Raw genomic sequence first — 17,087 nt, forward strand, 5'->3', positions numbered from 1 at the left:
AATCCAAGTTCTTCGGTACTTATAATGGCCTAAGAAGTGAATCCCAGGGTGATCGGAAGGAAAGCATCCTATTGTGCATCAAAAATAATGAGTGCATGAGCTGTTAATGCTCAGTATACATCAGAAAACTTTACAAGATAATTTATTTCTTCAGCACTTCTGCACTTGTCAGTATGTTTCTTTTATTTTGCTGAGATTCTCTGAGCCCAGCATTTTTTAAATGTTTTTTTGTTTCTTGACCTTTCTTTTTTTCTTCCCACGTTGCACTCCAGTCCAAGCCAAGAGGGCAGCCAATCAATTCTGACCCTGTACTTCATGGGCAATGGGTGAAGTATGTTAGAGTGATGGAATATCTCACTTTGACCATCGATCTTACTCCATTCTCCATAGAGATCAGCCTTTCTGTTCAACCAATTCAACCAATGGCATGGTTTTAAGTCAGGGATATAACCATAAATGCCACTGGTGTTGTGCATTGATCTACCTGCCCTTCATGTGTCATCTTGACACCTGTACTTATTTCTAAATAATTAATGATTGTAAATGCATTATTTTTATCATGTGTAAGTTATTTGATAACTTTCATCTCCCCTTGGATTGTGCGCTTTAATGCAAAATGTACGGTGACAGTGCAGAACTGAGGGATTGCTGCACAATCAAAGCTACCAACTTTCAAGACCATAGCCACCCTTTTGAGTTGATTTATAAGATCAATGGTGTTTGCTTAAATGGTTGTGCAGGAGTTATTTTTGGTGTTCTGGTGATGGATCTTTATTAGTGCTGGTTGAAGGTAAATAATCTTGTCATATCACTTTGCTCTTTGTAGATCTGCTCTTCTTTTAAATTGGATGCTGCATGTTCTACTTTGTAGCTGTGTCTATTAAGGTCCTTCATTGGCTGTGCAGTGTATGAGAGACCATGCAGTCATGAAATACATTTGTATTTTAAAGTATGTACATAAATTAACTGAAATCTTAAATTGGAAATATTGCATGTTGGAATTTACAGCATTCTTAACAATGTAGAGGACTGCACCAAAATATAAGATGCCAGGCTTTTAACATGGGTGGATTAATACATTGAAATTCTGTACAATGTAATCTAACAGTGATCCATATCTCAATGGACCAAAAAAGGATACGTTTGTCCTTTCTGGTCATGTGTTTCCAGAGATGCTGCCTGTCCCGCTGAGTTACTCCAACATTTTGTGTCTATCTTTTAGAGTCTCCTAATTTAGAGGGAGTAAATTCAACATACATTTAGCAGATGAATATTAAGGAGGAACTTACTCATTGTTCAGAATTTGAAACATTCTACATGGAACAGTTGGCTCAACCACATTAAAGGAATGCTTGAAAATCGACAGTGCAGGAGTAACTCAGCGGGTCAGGCAGCATGTCTGGAGAAAAAGGATGGGTGACGTTTCGGGTTGGGACCGTTCTTCAGGCTTGCTGCATATAAGAGGGAGAAGGGAATACAAGGACATCAGATGTTGTTAGAGTTAAAGAAGACTTGCACAGATTGCAATTACCATCAATGTCTGAATAAGCTGTTGCTGTGTATATACAGTGTAATACCAAGTGTAGGATTTTCATTGAATAGCTGTTATGTTGCAAATTTTGAAGGAGCATGTTCATTTAAAAAAAATAGGATTGTTGTCCTTTCTGACTGGCTTTGTGCATTATATTTGCTACAGCAGTGAGTGCTGATGCGTTCAGGGAAATTGCCTTGGAGAATCTCTCCCCGTCACGATACAAGGAAGCTAAATTACCAAACATTGTTGGAGCAACAAGGGTGCTTCTGCTTTATCTTCTTTGTTAATTCCACTTGCTGATACTGTTTAGTAGATTCACTTCCCCAAACGAGTTTCCCTGTTTTGGTAACCATTATTAATTGTTGAATATTGACTTACCAAAAAAAAGATCCAGAGCCATGTGAAAATTATTTGATATGTAATACAAATGAACTGCAGGTGCTGTTTGATACCAAAGATGGACACAAAATGCTGGCGTAACTCAGCAGGGTCAGGCAGCGTCTCTGGAGGAAATGGATAGGTGATGTTTCGGGATGGGACCCTTCGTCAGATTGATTGTAGGGAGGAGACGAAGCAAGAAAAGACCAAGATAAATCATAGCCGGCAACAGATCATTTTGTAAGAGAGCTCTCAGAACAATTTATCTTCTATTCTTCTCCCAAGGCAATTTTCAGTCTCCAGAAACAGATCACTGATGCCCAGAGTCAAGAGAAAGCTCAGGTGCAGGAAGAGCTCTATAAAGTACAGAGAAAAATGCAACAAGTCGCAGACTATGAGAAAGAGGTGAGCAACTGCATACTCTCCTTGTTCTTATCTAGGGCTGGATGGCAATGTCAGAACAGATTTTCAAAATGAAGAAAAATATCTTCAAAGTTCTACTTTCCAATAAACAATTTCCGTTTGAGAACATCACTTAGTGATCAATAGGTTACTATTGAACGAACGATATGATGTTTTATGTGATGTTTAAATTAATAACTACAGACTCTCTAATGATATCTAATGTGTGCCATGCAATTGCACATCCATCCCTACAATGCTGGGTTTTAAACATTAATTAATAAGAATTGGGTCATCTCCCTGCGGTTAGCTTTTGCAGACCAATTAGGCTTTCTACAGGCCAGTCTCTCAAGCTGGCGAATCTATATGTGATACACCATAGTAATAGTACCCAACCCTATTTTTATACAGTGCTGTACACTAAAATAGCAAATGGCAAGGTGAAATTGAATTTTCTTTTATTAGTGAGACTCAAGATATTGACCTAAACTACATGTTCAAGAGGAGGATTGAATGGTACATCACAGAGCTCTGGTAACAATAAGTGCCTTCAGCTCTCCATGTCCTACTTCCATCAGGAGATTAAATAATAACATTCCAAAACATCCTCTATTTCTGTTGGTTGTGCAAGGGCAGGTGAAACCTAGGGTAAATGAAAGCTTCCTTTATGAGACTATCAATCACGATCGTCCCCACCCACACCAATGATCTCTTTTAAAACTCTAGCAATTTTGAACCATTATAGGTGTAGGTTTAACCCAAAATCTGGTAACTATTAGAATGAATGGCACCCACTTTCCTTTGTGTCTGAAACTGCATTCTTGAAGGAGAACTGATGCTACATCATAATGATGTGCTCAAACAAGTTAATGTTGGCAAATTAATTTCCCTCCTGGGGTAAATAAAGTTCTATTGTAATCCTCTTAAGAAGCTGGGTTCTGGAACAGAGCAAGTGCCAGGCCTACTAAACCTTGGTTTTCCAAGGAGAACAGCTTTGCCCAACAGCTTTTGCTAGCAAGACAGGTCATATGAAATGTATCTGCTTAAATCAGGCAAGCTTCCTACTATAACCATTTTCCAACATTGTCCTCATGCCTACTTCATTACTGGTACAATACAATATTGGTACAATAATATTTTGGTGTAATACATCAATTATTTCCCTGAAGTGAGCTTGGCTTCAGGAACCTGAGGGCACATTGTATCAGATGTAAGATTCTGTTGTTCTGTTGTTACCACCATAACAAAATGCAAACTACGGCAATATATTCATCATCCCTTACTGGACAGACTAGTCTAACTGTGTTTGTTGCAAATGAGGGGAAAACAGACACGTTGGACTAATTTGCATGGCTAATACATGCACTGGGAACAATTGCTCTCCTCTGTTCTTCAGCATTCCAAGAAGCAATGAAAATTAAAAAGCATGCCAAAATAATTCAAATTTACTTCCTTCTGCTTTTCAAATATCCAGATCAATATTTCCATGATTTGGGCAGTTATATTATCGTCATCAGCTAGGAAGGCAACAAAATGCAAATATACAGAGTAACGCCAATTTTTTAAAAAATGGGTTTCTCAGATTTCAGTGAAAAAATTGGGAAACCAAAAAACAAAGATTACTGCCTGGTCTGCAATCTTGTAGCAAAATGAAGGGCTTGGGTATGTTGACGGTTGTGCAGTCTCCACATAAGAATAAGCCATTTTTGATGATTGGGACCTGATGATTTTAAATATGCTGCGGGTTGCTCATTTTATTTCCTTGTGTAGACCAGTGTGGATTTTATTGTTTAATGCCATCGTTTTATTGCTAAATGTGTTGTCAAACAAGTTGCTATAAATCTCTACGTTTTGAGTCGTTCATTGAGTAGGTAACTGATATTTCTTTCCTCTGTCAATGGTGATTATAGTTAAGCGACTTGCTGAAAGAAAAACGTGATGACGTCGAAAAGGACCATGAGATGAAACTGGAGAAGATTAAAGAAGAGCATCAGGAAATCATGGACAGAATTAGAGAAGAATATGAAGATAAGGTGAGAAAATAGTCACTGGCAGCATAAATACCCAAGTTGAATCGCGTTTTAATCCTGTTTATAAAATATTTGATTTGTGCGGGATTTGCTCGTTTACAAATTAGATTGAGAGTAAAGGTCCAGCGAAGTAAATGATGTTGAGCAAGTAGTATTGTTCTTTATTTGCTGCTTATCTTACTGTCGGTGATATGAGGTTTGGAGAAGGCAGCAGAAAATAGCTGAGCTTCATGAAATCGGATTAAACGTGCTACAAACAGTTGAAGAGTAGCCGGTAGTTTATGATCTAATTTGTCCCAGTCTCATTTCATTGTGCTTAAATCCATTTTCAACATTAAATTGTAAATGACGATGCTATATGTTTCCATATCCATTACTTTGGTTGGCCTGACAAGTGTGTTCATTGGCATTGTTCAGGAGCAAGAGCAGAGAAGTAACCTTCTAAAGCAGGTGCAGGAAGAGCACGAACGCCTGACTAAGTTTCACGAGCGGGAGATTTCAGATCTTCGTCAGGAGCTGGAGAGGCGACTCAGTGAGTTGAGAAAGTCGTATGGAAAAAAAGTAAGCATGAAAGCCGCTAATCTGAATGATTGCAAAATACCAGCTGAACGAAAAGTGCAGACAACTTGATCACTCCCCTGAGGGTCAGAACGATAATACACTTCTCACTAACTTTGTTACCCACTTAAGGAGTTATGTGAAGAATGATTCAAATGAACAACATTGCTAAGCTAAGAGCAACCTGTGACTTGTTTCAGATATTCATCAAGAAGCTTAATCGATAGTTGCACCTCAGAGCACTTGGGTAGACTGATCCTCAATTGCATGTGGCAAATGTGCATTGAACATAGGTTTAGAGGTACATTGAGAAGTACCAAGGTACAGTGAAAAGCTTTGATTTGCATGCTATCCAAACAGATCAGATATACCATACATACAGGTATACCAAACTTAACAGGCAGCACATTCCAGCCACTCACTCCTCAGTATGAAAAGAAACGACTTGTCATGCGCATTTCCTTTAAACATTGCATCTCTCACCTTAAAGCTATGCCCTCTAGTATTTGATATTTCTGTCCTGGGATTTAAGTTTTGAACATCTACACGATCCATACCTCTCAATTTTATATACTTCTACCAAATCTCCCCACAACTTCCGGCATTCTATATAAAACAATCCATGTCCATGCCACCCCTCCCTGTAGCTGATAGCCTCTAATCTAGGCATTATTCTGGTACACCTCCTTTTCATATTTTCCAAATTCTCCACATCCTTCTGATAATTGCTCGTTTCCAAGCTTCCCCCCAGTCTAGTTTCAGTAAAAACACTGAATCAAGCACTTGAAACAACTACATTTTATTTTACTAAGAGCGCGTCACAGATCACACACTGTACCTTTCCCACCTCGGGTTCAATCCTCGCGTCTGCCTGTTGAAGCCCTCTAGGCCTTGCTCAGACAGAGACACTCCAGAAGTTCACACAGTCCCGAGCGCTCTCCCAGAAGATTGATGCTGAGCCTCGTGATCGCGGACTTTTATATGTCCCGGGACCTCGAGAGGTCTCTCAGTAACCCAATTACAGATATCGATTAACCCCATACATAACAGGCATTCCCCTAACCCAAGGATACAACATTTCAATACATTGTATTCAAAATAGACTTCGAGAGGAATATTTTGAAATATTTACCCTGATTTACAGAAAACCAAGGCAAGGCTCAACACCTCATCCAATCAACACTTGGCAAAGTCTGCAACTCTGCAACATTATTTACAATTATTTACAAGGTGTATGTCTGGTTAGCAGCCATCAAATCCATTCTATGCATTTTGCATCAGATTGACGGGGTTTGTAGGGCTTCCCATTCTTTGCTTGCAAATTGTATTTAAGCTCCAGACACTCTGGCACCTCTCCGCAGCTTGTCCCAGCGCTGCAGAGAGTAATTCCAATTTAACCAAATCTCCCAGCAACCCTGAAACCTAACTCCATTTTGAAATCCTAGCTGCCCCAATTTAGCCAGAATTAACACTTCTTGTAATGAGCAGACTAGAACTGCACGCAAAACTCCAAATGCAATAATCTTTGGAATGTCATTTTTGTATTTTTTCAATGCTTTATATTGTTATAGATGAAAAATAATTCCAAACAAAAAGTTATTTATGAACTTAAAATGTAGAAGTGAATCTAGCTTCCCCGACTGACATATATATAAGGAGTTACATGACATTTTCTACTTTAGAACAGTTCATAACAACAAAGATTGCCACTAAATAAAAATGCAGCAATTTCAGTGCTAAAGATCTTTTCTATCAGCAATAGAAAATAGGTTGTTACTTAAGTTTATTTGCACAAGAACCACATTCATAATGTATCCTTGCACCTGCAGGAATCAAAGGTTCAGAAGTCCGAGGAGCAGCTGGAGATGAGAGGCAAAGAACTGAAAGCCAAGTGCAATCTGCTGCAAAATCAGGTAGGTGAACTTGATGCCACACAACACAGAGAGAACAAGAGCTAATTCAGTCTCAACGTGGCAGGTTTTCTATTTCAAAGCCACATAAATTAGCTTATGAAAAATACCAACACAATTCATTTGTTTGTGTGTTGAATCATTATTGACATTGCAATCTCTTCTGACCTATTAATCTGCCACAGCATTTACAGGGAAGATAGACACAATGTGCTGGAGTAACTCAGCGGGTCAGGCAACATCTCTGGAGAAAAAGGATGGGTGACGTTTCTGGTCTGGACCCTTCTTCAAACTGATGAATTGTCCTGACCCAAAATGTCACACTTCCTTTTTCTCCAGAGATGCTGCCTGACACACTGAGTTACACCAACACTTTGTGTCTATCTTTGGTATAGACCAGCATCTGCAGTTCCTTTCTACACAACATTTGCAGTGTTATTCTTGCTTCAATAAAAATGTTTCAGAAAATGTATATGTTGGACGAGTCGCGTAACTTTAGTCATTATTCCAGGAAAGGACTGGAACTGTTTCTGAAATTAAAATACAAAATGTCAGGGACACTCAATAGTTTTGGCAAGATTAGAGAAAGAGAAAGCAAGAGTAATCTTCACTGATGATTGGAAGATTATGGAGATGGACAGCTTTTAAGCAAATGCAGAATCAGGAAAACGTTGGGAAGGTGAGGTCTATGGAGACCAGGAATGATTAAATAACAAAAATAAAAGAAATGAAATGCAAAAAGAAGATTAAATGGATTAAAACCAAGCATGGGTCTAAAACTCGAGTATATGGTTGGAACAGAACACCATTGTAAGAAGCAAATACAGAAATTACATCAAAATAGTTAGAGTTGGGAAGTTCCTGATCCTTGTCTGAAGCATGGTAGGCAGTTGTCACTAGTCCAGACTAGCACAGCACCAAAAATAGTTCTTGATATTCTTCATTACAGAACACACTGGCAAAGGGAAAATGGGAGCATCTGCTGAGATTTAATATTACAACACCCTTTCAAACATGGGTACAATTAGACTGGCTTACAACATATACCGGGAGCTATAGAAGTAGCTCACAGTATATATAAAGACAACAAGGGAACAGAAAATAACACATAAGATAATACATGAAATCGCGGTGTACTTACGAACCTGGAGTTCAAACACCATAGATCGCTGAAGGTACCAGAGGGATTGAGAGGATGGTTAAAAATGACTTATAAGACATTATACTCTTTTAATTAAGTACTGCGTATAAGCACGGGCATCGTTTGTTAGCTGTATTTTTTTTAACCTTAGTCTGCAGCTTAAGCACTGTGTGTAAGCCTGACTCCACACTGCAGAAAGTATGCATGCAACTTGTTTTTTAAAAATAGATGGTTCAGAGGTTTACAGGGATTTTTCCAGGAGTGAAGTATTTTAACTGTTCAGAAAGACTGGATAGTCAAAGATTTCCTCTTTGGGTCAGAAAAGATTGAGATTGGGTTTAATTGAAATGTAAAATGATGTACCCAGATAGACAAAGGATCTATTTCCTTTATCAGAGAAGTCTTAATATAGAATTCAATAATTGCAGGCACCTCCTCTTCTCTGCTTGTATCAGAACTGGTTAGTTCTGCTGAGTTAGCCATCTGTAATATAAACTCAGTTTTTTTCAAGTAAACATTGGGTTAAACCCACACAAGACAATTACAAACAAGGGATATCATTTTTAATTCATCCATCCAGAATAGATCTTTTGTCCCATGAAATAATAGATTGTGCTGAATGTCACCAAACTACATGTGGAAACACACCCCTTGTTTCAATAACCCTTGCTAAAAAAAAATAATACAGCAGTAGTGCAGCATCCCTGGATCCACCAGGTTACCTTTGTGACGCACAATGTTTCTTGTACATTTCAGGAAATGTCATTGAAGCTGAGGAAGCAACAGCTCTGTGCAGAGGAAGATGAGCTGCAGAGAGACCAAGCTGTAAGTGCTCACCTTGCCCGATGGTATGCGCACTGATAAAACATGGTGAATGCCATTCTGGATGAAGGAGGGTCTCAACCCGAAACGTCACCTATTCCTTCGCTCCATAGATGCTGCCTCACCCGCTGAGTTTCCCCAGCATTTTTGTCTACCTGCGATTCTGGATGAAATCTTTCACAAAACCATTTACTTTCTCTTTCTGTAGCAGGAAGGATCTGCAGATGCTGGCTAATACACAAAAGGACACAAGAATGCTGGAGTAACTGAGCAGGTCAAGAAGGGTCTCGACCTGAAAGGTCACTTATCCATGTACTCCAGAGTTGCTGCCTGACCTGCTGAGTTACTCCTGCACTTTGTGTTCTTTTGTACTTTCCCTCTCTACATAGCCTGGCATGCACCTATACCATTTGTTTCCTTTTTAGTGTCCTTTGAGGAAATTGCTGAAAGAAAACAACTGACCTCATTGTAGTGATTGAAGTAATTTTAAATGCCAAGACATAGGAAGTGAGCAGCTAAAGGAATAAACCTGAGCACTGTATCTCAGTACACGTGACTTAAATCTAAAACTAGACCTAAGATGGGGGATTCTCGATCAAGGGTTGATGAAGGAAGCAAGAGTGCTGCACCAGCTCCTAACAAATCTTCTGCTGTCAACAAGCCACCTCCCTCCTTGCGCACACACACACACACACACACACACACACACACACACACACACACACACACACACACACCCCACTCCCAGCCTCTCCTTCTGGTTGGATGGGGATCCAGCTGTTCATTTTAATGAGGCTTCTGCTTTTGAGGAATTGCCAGTCACAGTTTCTTTCCCCATCTTCCCCAAAATGTTTAGTCGTGTATGTTCTTAAAAAAATCAGTCGGGATGTAAAGTCAATAAATACTGTTGCGGTATAGAACACAAGGTGCTGGAGTGACTGAGAGAGTCAGGGAGCATCTCTGGAGGATACGGAGAGGCAACATTTTGGTTTTGTGCACTCCTCTTCAGACTGATCTTAGGAGGGCGTAGTAAGCTGGAAAAGGGATGGGGGTGGGACAAAGCCTGGCATGCGATGGATGGATAGATACAGGTGAGGGGGAATTGGATTGGCAAATGGGTGGCTAAAGACTAGAGATGAAAAGGAGACGAAAAGGGGTCAAGGAGACATGAGATTGTTAGATAAGGAGAGAAGAAGAGTGAAAGCCAGAGGGGATAATATAGGTGGGGGTGGGGTGGGAGGTAATGGTTTTCACCAAAGATACTGCCTGACCTGCTAAGTTACTCAAGCACATTGAGTTCCATGCAAAATTTCAACATCTCCAGTAACTATATAGTCTAGATGAGTCTTAACTATGAGCTTTAATTTCTTAGGAAATGCTCACTGAAACACGGCAGCCAGTTACTTGACTTCATATGAATTTTTTTTAATTTATATTTACAGAAAATAATTATTTCCCAACCAAGTAAACACGAAGTAGAAAAAGCAAAACAAGAGCAGTCCACTTTGCAAGATTCAATTCGCCTGTCCCTCCAGAACTTGGACAAGCTACAGGGCCAACAGGTGGAACTGCAAACAGAGGTCGACACACTCAGAAATGAAAGCCAGCGACTCCAGAATAGAATCAGGTATCTTGGTGTTGCTCACCTGACTTGAAAGGATGCTGAGGAGACAATGTAGGGGTGTACATAACATACAGTGTGTGAAGTCGGAGAGTTTTGTGATGCATCAACAAAACAAATGGTGAATGCTCCCAGTGAAACTTGCTCGTTCTCTCTGTGACCGTGTTGGTTTCCCCTGGGTGCTCCAGTTTCCTCCCACATCCCGAATAAGTGCAGGTTAATTGTCCTCTGTAAATTGCCCATAATGTGTAGGGAGTGGATGAGAAAGTGAGTTACATAGATCGATTGTTGTTGGCGTGGACTCAGTGTGGCATAGTCAGTAGAGTTGACAGCACCAGAGACCTCGGTAACCTGACCAAGGTTTCCATGCTGTTGTCTCTGTGAAACTAAACTCCCAAATACAATACAGATTTGATATTTGAGGGTAAAAAAGTCATTGTTCTGATTATGCTAGTGTACAGGTTTGCATGCTGTGTCTGCTTCACCTGATAAATTGTTCTGAAGGAAATGCAGCTGCTGCTTCACCATAAGTTCCATTAACAGCCAAGAGGTAGATAGCTAGTTATCAGACGTCATAGGCGCAGGGGTTGTTGCCAAGATTGCCTTTGCCTCTTCAAATAATGACAAATAATAATAATGCCTCCAGCATCATCCTGTCAAGACCTCGGCATAGTTAATTAACTACAAAGCCATTATATGACCTACTTCCCATCCAAATATTTTTGAGATGTGTAACAGCTGAATGAATGGCATGGATTAATTTTGTTTAACACACAGGTTTTCAACTTGGAGATTCCACTCCCTCCCCGATAGGTGGTATCTGAGCAAAGATAGAAGGGGAGCGGTGTAAAATCATAAAACCATAATGTTTATTCAATATTTATATTTGGAGAATCAATGGAGAATGGGACCCAGCAAGAGAACACAGTCTTTCTAAATTGAGGTACAACTAAAGATGCTTGTGATGTCTGCCGTAGTGCAATTGTCTGACAAGTCGTTCTCTTCTAGTGAATTGGAAGTGACAATTAAAAAGAAGCAAAATACCTTAAATGAGAAACCTGTAATCAATGGAGCCTCTGGTGGCGCAGAAGGGGATGAACTTCATATTGAGGATTTAAAGAAGGAAGTGAGTAACATTGAAAGCAAATATGACCTTTCTCAGTCTGTACTTTGCCAAAATTGTTCCTCAACAATTAGGACCCCTAAGCCTATCGTTATATCTCCCTTAGACATCATCTTTCTCAAGCTAAAAAGGTACATCATATTTCTCCAAACCTTTTGGTTTGTACTAAAATTAAAGCAAAATGGTTGCACACCATTGTTTTGTTGAGATTTGGTCTTCCACATTGAATTTTTAATGTCAAGGTTAGCTATTTTAACAGACCAGATTATCTGTGTCTTTTGTTTGACAAGTGCTAATTTCTACTAAAAAGAGGAGCTATTGCAAAGAGCAAATCCACCAGAATCCAGATAGAGATGTGCAATAATATTTCATGGTAGAATCATTAATTAATAATGTGATTTGTTTTAAAAACATATATCAGATCTTTATAGATGAGAATGTGTTCTGTTTTTCCTACGCTTTTTATTGAAGGATACAGCATGGAAACGGGCCCTTCAGCCCACCAAATCCACATAGATCATTGACCATTCGTTCACACTAGTTGTATGATATCCCACTTTCACATCCACTCCCGACACATTTGGGACAATTTGCAGAAGCCAATTAACCTACATATATTTGGAATGTGGGAGGAATCTGGAGTACCTGGCGAAAACCCACATGGTCTCAGCAGAACCTGCAAACTTTACGCAAATAGCACCCTAGGTCAGGATCGAACCCGGGTCCCTGACGCTGTGAGGCAGCAGCTCTACCAACTGCTCCACTGTTTTCTCCTCTTATTTCTGATTTTCAGCATTTACATTTTATTTTCCATTTCAAGAATGTCCTTGCAGGGACTTCAAGCGTTTCCACCCTCAGTGCCTCTTTCTGCTTCATGCACTCCAGCCAGAGATGAGACAAAGCTGCTGCAACTTTCCCCTGATGTTAAAAACAGAACTGTTCCTCCTTCACTATGAAACATCTAACATTTTCCAGATCATCCACATTTAGGGACTGCCAGGTAACATTGTCTTATTAATGTCGATTTTCCTCAAGTTTGAGCAGCTTTATGCTGCAAATAATACAGTTAAACAGAAAAGAAAGAAACCGCATTGTATTAATCAATTGGTACACCAGCTAATTAGATAACCTGGAAGAATTATAGAATTGTACACTGGGATAATAAATAACTCTGTGAGGTGGAGACACCAGAGGCTGCAGATGCTGCAATCATTCTGAAGAAGGGTCCTGACCCAAATCTTGTTTGTCCATTTCCTTCCACTGATTAATGGTCTATGTGGACTTGGTGGGCTGAAGACACAGGTATGGCAAAACACATCCACTGGAGTTCCTGCAGCAGTTTGTTCTGAACTTTATTAGGTGTTCTATTTCTGCTGATCTTTACAAATGAACAAACTGGCAAAATGTTCTTTCTTCATCCTTAATTTATCAAAATCAACCATTTACTTTTAGTGTTTCAGGAAAGCACCTATTTTGATTTGGCTGAATTGCAAGTTGATTAATATTTACTCGAATTTTAAAGCACAATGATTACCTTTCATTTATTTTTAACTCTGCAGTTCCCGAATCACAGTAGCTCTCCCATTCCCAAAACTGAGGATGAACAAGTCAGTGTGGATAAGTATGTGCAAAATATACAATATATGTATGTTATTTTTTTCCTGTTTAATTTACACTATTTCATTCTGGCATGATGAAACATAGAAAATAGGTGCAGGAGTAGGCCATTCTGCCCTTCGAGCCTGCACTGCCATTCAATATGATCATGGTTGATCATCCAACTCGGTATCCTGTACTTGCCTACTCTCCATAGAAAAAGTTAATAGTATAGACTGGGGGTGCAGGGTAGTTAAATGAATGGCCAAACATTCAGAGGCCTTGACTCCTCATCCAGAGACAAGAGTTTTGACCCCATTTTGACAGCAGGAGAATTTATATTTAATCAGTTAAATAAAATTCACACTAATAAATCAGTCATCAATCAATAAAGTTGAAAAGTTTGGATTTTCCCCCTTTTGCGGTCTTTGTCAGAGGCGGAACCTACCGTCAACTATCCATTGCCAGTATATACATGCCATATTAACTATTCAACCAACAGGTTTTTCTCCTCCCGCATCAACTAAAGGATAATATTTCAAGGAAGTTGGCACATATTTTGGTGAGCCTGTACCGAGTTGACATCATTCTATTCTTTCATGCCCTAAGACTATGTTTCTGACAATCACCCTTGATCATACCATATGTTAAATAAATGACAGTTGAGTCTCATTGGGCAGTCTTTAGGAATGAAGATTAACCAAATTAGGAAGTTAGAATGAGGCGTAATCAAATCATTTTAACCGTCTGTATATAGCAGGGAGAAGACATTCCAAAGACGTACAAGTTTGTAGGTTAATTGGCTTCGGTAAAATTGTATATTGTCTGTAGTATGTAGGATACTATTAGTCTATGGGGGTGGCTGGTTGGCGCAGACTGGGTGGGCAGAACTGACTTTACCCGCGCTGTATCTCTAAACTAAAAGACATGAGATCGGTGGAGATTTTCAGTGCTGAAAAAGATAAGTTGTGAACAATCTTGCTTTCAGGAACAATAGGAGAAAAGGTAATTATGATCTGTAAAGATTTGAAGCTGACTGATTTAAATCAATAGTTAAAATGACTGGCTCATTTACCTTTGACAGTGTACGATACTATATCTCCGCGGAAGGGCTGTCTATCAATAAAGCCAAGGAGTTCCTCGTGAAACAGACCCGCTCCCTGAGGAAGCGGCAGACAGCGCTCAAGTCAGCCAAGCAGCAGTGGAGGCATGACATGAGGAAAGCACAAGACCAGGTGCAGGACCCAGAGAGCTCACAGATTCTGCAGGATGTCTGGAAAAACCTGGATCAGGTGAGGAATTCAGAAATGCACAGAGGCCCCAACTTACGGTAAAGCAAGCTCTTCCTTCTTCACATTTTATACATTAATAATAGATTAGAATATCTTTTGGGAGAATAATATAAATTTGTGACATGTTTAACCAATCAAAGTCAGGATCTTCTTAAAGTTAGCATTTTACATCTCAATCTCTTTTATGCTTTACTTTTGTAAGATCTCACAGCATTGGTAACCTTATGGTAACCCTGTCAAATAAACATTTTTTGGTTGTAAGTCTAATCAATTTCAACAAGTAATATTGCTTGTAGTTTTGTCCTCAGTATCTAATCTCACTCTAGCAAGGTATGTACTCTTCTAATAGATATGGCTAGACTAACATTGAGATAAGTTTGGAACCTGATTTTTTTTTTGGTGACTAAATGTCACCTGAAGTTGCATGGGCCTTCTTTGGTATTGGTAACAAATTTGCCACATTCCGACGACTGTGATTTGGAAGAATGATTGCCAATAGTGCCGGTTTTTCTATAGCTGTGAATATCACGCGAGCGCTTTGTATCCTCTTGCTTGGGTGCCTGTCTCATTGCTCCTGTTCTTCTGTGTTGCTTCAGGAAGCCCGGCATCTGGATGAGATGAAGTTAACGATGAAGAAGGGACAGGAGTTGCTACGAAAGAAGGAAGAAAAATTAAATCAGCTGGAGTCGTCTTTTGCAGAAGGGGTGGGTTTAATTGGAGGACTCCCCTATAGAGTCAAGAGGCCCAGGGTAGCAGTTCACTCCCTGACACCTAGAAAAGGGAGGACTACTAAATGCAAGCACAGGTCTCTCATGGGAGTGTACCTCTGAGGACAAATCCTGTTTCTTTATTTTATCCAAATTGTTGTTCAAGATGTATGCTTTTTTGGCTAGGCCAGCAATTATTGCCCATCCTGAATTGTCATTTAGAAAACTGTAAACTATGAGCACTGAACCACTGCAGTTCTTTTGGAACTGTGCTTCCACAGAACTTCTGGGAGGGAGTTCAAGGAGTTAAACCTAACCATAACGAGGGAATGGCAGTATATTTCCAAATCAGGTTAATGTGCGACTGGAAAGTAATCATGTTGGGGGAGTGGGTTATTCACGTGCATGTGCTGCCTTTTCTTTTTGATGGTTACAGATTTGGGAGATGCTGGGGATATAATTACAATTGGTTTACAGACGGCAGCTTCTGGCCTGTGGCGATGGACAGACTGGAAGTTTAGGGTGGACTGGATGCCAATCAAGCAGATTACTCTGTTCTGGATGGTGTCCAGCTTCTTGCAAATGTTTGGAGGTGCACTCAGCATGACAAGTGGAGAGTTTGTGGAAAATCAAAGCTCCTGGTGTAGAAGGTAACACAATGGCAAGATTAAAATATTGGCTGGCTCACAGGAAACAAAGTGAAGGCACAAATGGGTCTTTTTCTCTTTGGCAATATTTACAAGTGTTGTGTATAGTGATTTGTGCTTGGGTTCATAAGTTATTGGAGCAGAATTAGGCCATTCGGCCCATCATGTCTACTCTGCCATTCAATCATGACTAATCTATCTTTCCCTCTCAACCCCATGCTCTTGCCTTCTCCCCATAACCTCGACAGCCGTCTGGTAATGAATTCCACAGATTCACCTTCGTTTGGCTAAATAAATTCCTCCTCATCTTTCTCCAGGTACATCTATTCTCCAGGTACATCCAGCTATTGTATTCAAGTCCTCTCGAAATGAATGCTTGCATTGCATTTGCCTTCCATTCTACCGATTTAACCTGCAAATGAACCTAATGGGAATCCTGCACCAGCACTCCCAAGTCCTGTTGCACCTCTGATTTCTGTATCCTCTCCACATTTAGAAAATAGTCTACGTTTTTATTCCCACTATCAAGTTGCGTGACTGCACACTTTACTACGCTGTATTCCATCTGCCACTTCTTTGCCCACTTTCCCGACCAGTCCAAGTCGTTCTGCAGACTCCCTGCTTCCTCTACACTACCTGCCCTTTCACTTAAATTCATATAATCCGCAAACCTGGCCACAAAGCCATCAATTCCATCATCCAATTCATTAATATACAGTGTGAAATGTAGCAGTCCCATCGCCAACCCCTGGGGAACACCTTTAGTCACTGGCAGTCAAACAGAAAATTCCCACTCTTTGCCTTCTGACTCTCAGTCAATATTCTATCACGCTAAACAGGTCGAGCATGATCTGTGGGAAATAAATAGTTAATATTTTAGGTTGAAGGCCCTTCATCAGATCTGAAGAACACCCTTCATAAGAAAAAAGAAAACAAGCGAGTTAGCCTAGGAGACAAAGTGGGGAGAACAGGCGATAGAACAAAGGGAGTATCTGCAGTAAGGTGAAACAGTATAGTCATTAAATGTGCAGTTGAGCACTGCGCGAATGTTGTGAGATCAGGGAATATCCCCAGCAGGCCAGAATAAACAAACAAAATAAGAATGGGAGACACAAACGGCAAGCGAACTGGCCAGTCTCATTATAAACAGAAAGGGCGAGCAAGTTACCTAACGCTAGAGAATTCAATATCAGTTCTTGAATTTGCTTCTTTGATTCACGTGTGGGCCAAGGCTGTGATGAGATCAAGTGAATTTATGCTGAACATGGTTACTGGTGCATTGGTGTCCTTGGCACTCATGCTGGATGCTTCCATTGCTGAGAATGG

At 40.0% G+C, this 17,087-nt stretch overlaps 1 protein-coding gene across 1 annotated transcript in view; it reads left to right on the plus strand.

Moving 5' to 3' along the window:
* The window catches only part of LOC129712346 (centrosomal protein of 164 kDa-like), a 131,872-nt gene that overhangs the window by 103,296 nt on the left and 11,489 nt on the right, over nucleotides 1-17,087 (plus strand). The window contains 10 exon segments of the mRNA XM_055660699.1: nucleotides 2,198-2,317; nucleotides 4,225-4,347; nucleotides 4,762-4,905; nucleotides 6,732-6,815; nucleotides 8,710-8,778; nucleotides 10,218-10,402; nucleotides 11,405-11,522; nucleotides 13,079-13,140; nucleotides 14,200-14,407; nucleotides 15,004-15,111. Coding sequence (XP_055516674.1) covers nucleotides 2,198-2,317; nucleotides 4,225-4,347; nucleotides 4,762-4,905; nucleotides 6,732-6,815; nucleotides 8,710-8,778; nucleotides 10,218-10,402; nucleotides 11,405-11,522; nucleotides 13,079-13,140; nucleotides 14,200-14,407; nucleotides 15,004-15,111 — 1,221 coding nt within the window.

This window comes from Leucoraja erinacea, chromosome 32 (genome assembly GCF_028641065.1).
Source record: "Leucoraja erinacea ecotype New England chromosome 32, Leri_hhj_1, whole genome shotgun sequence".
NCBI classification, from domain to species: domain Eukaryota; kingdom Metazoa; phylum Chordata; class Chondrichthyes; order Rajiformes; family Rajidae; genus Leucoraja; species Leucoraja erinaceus.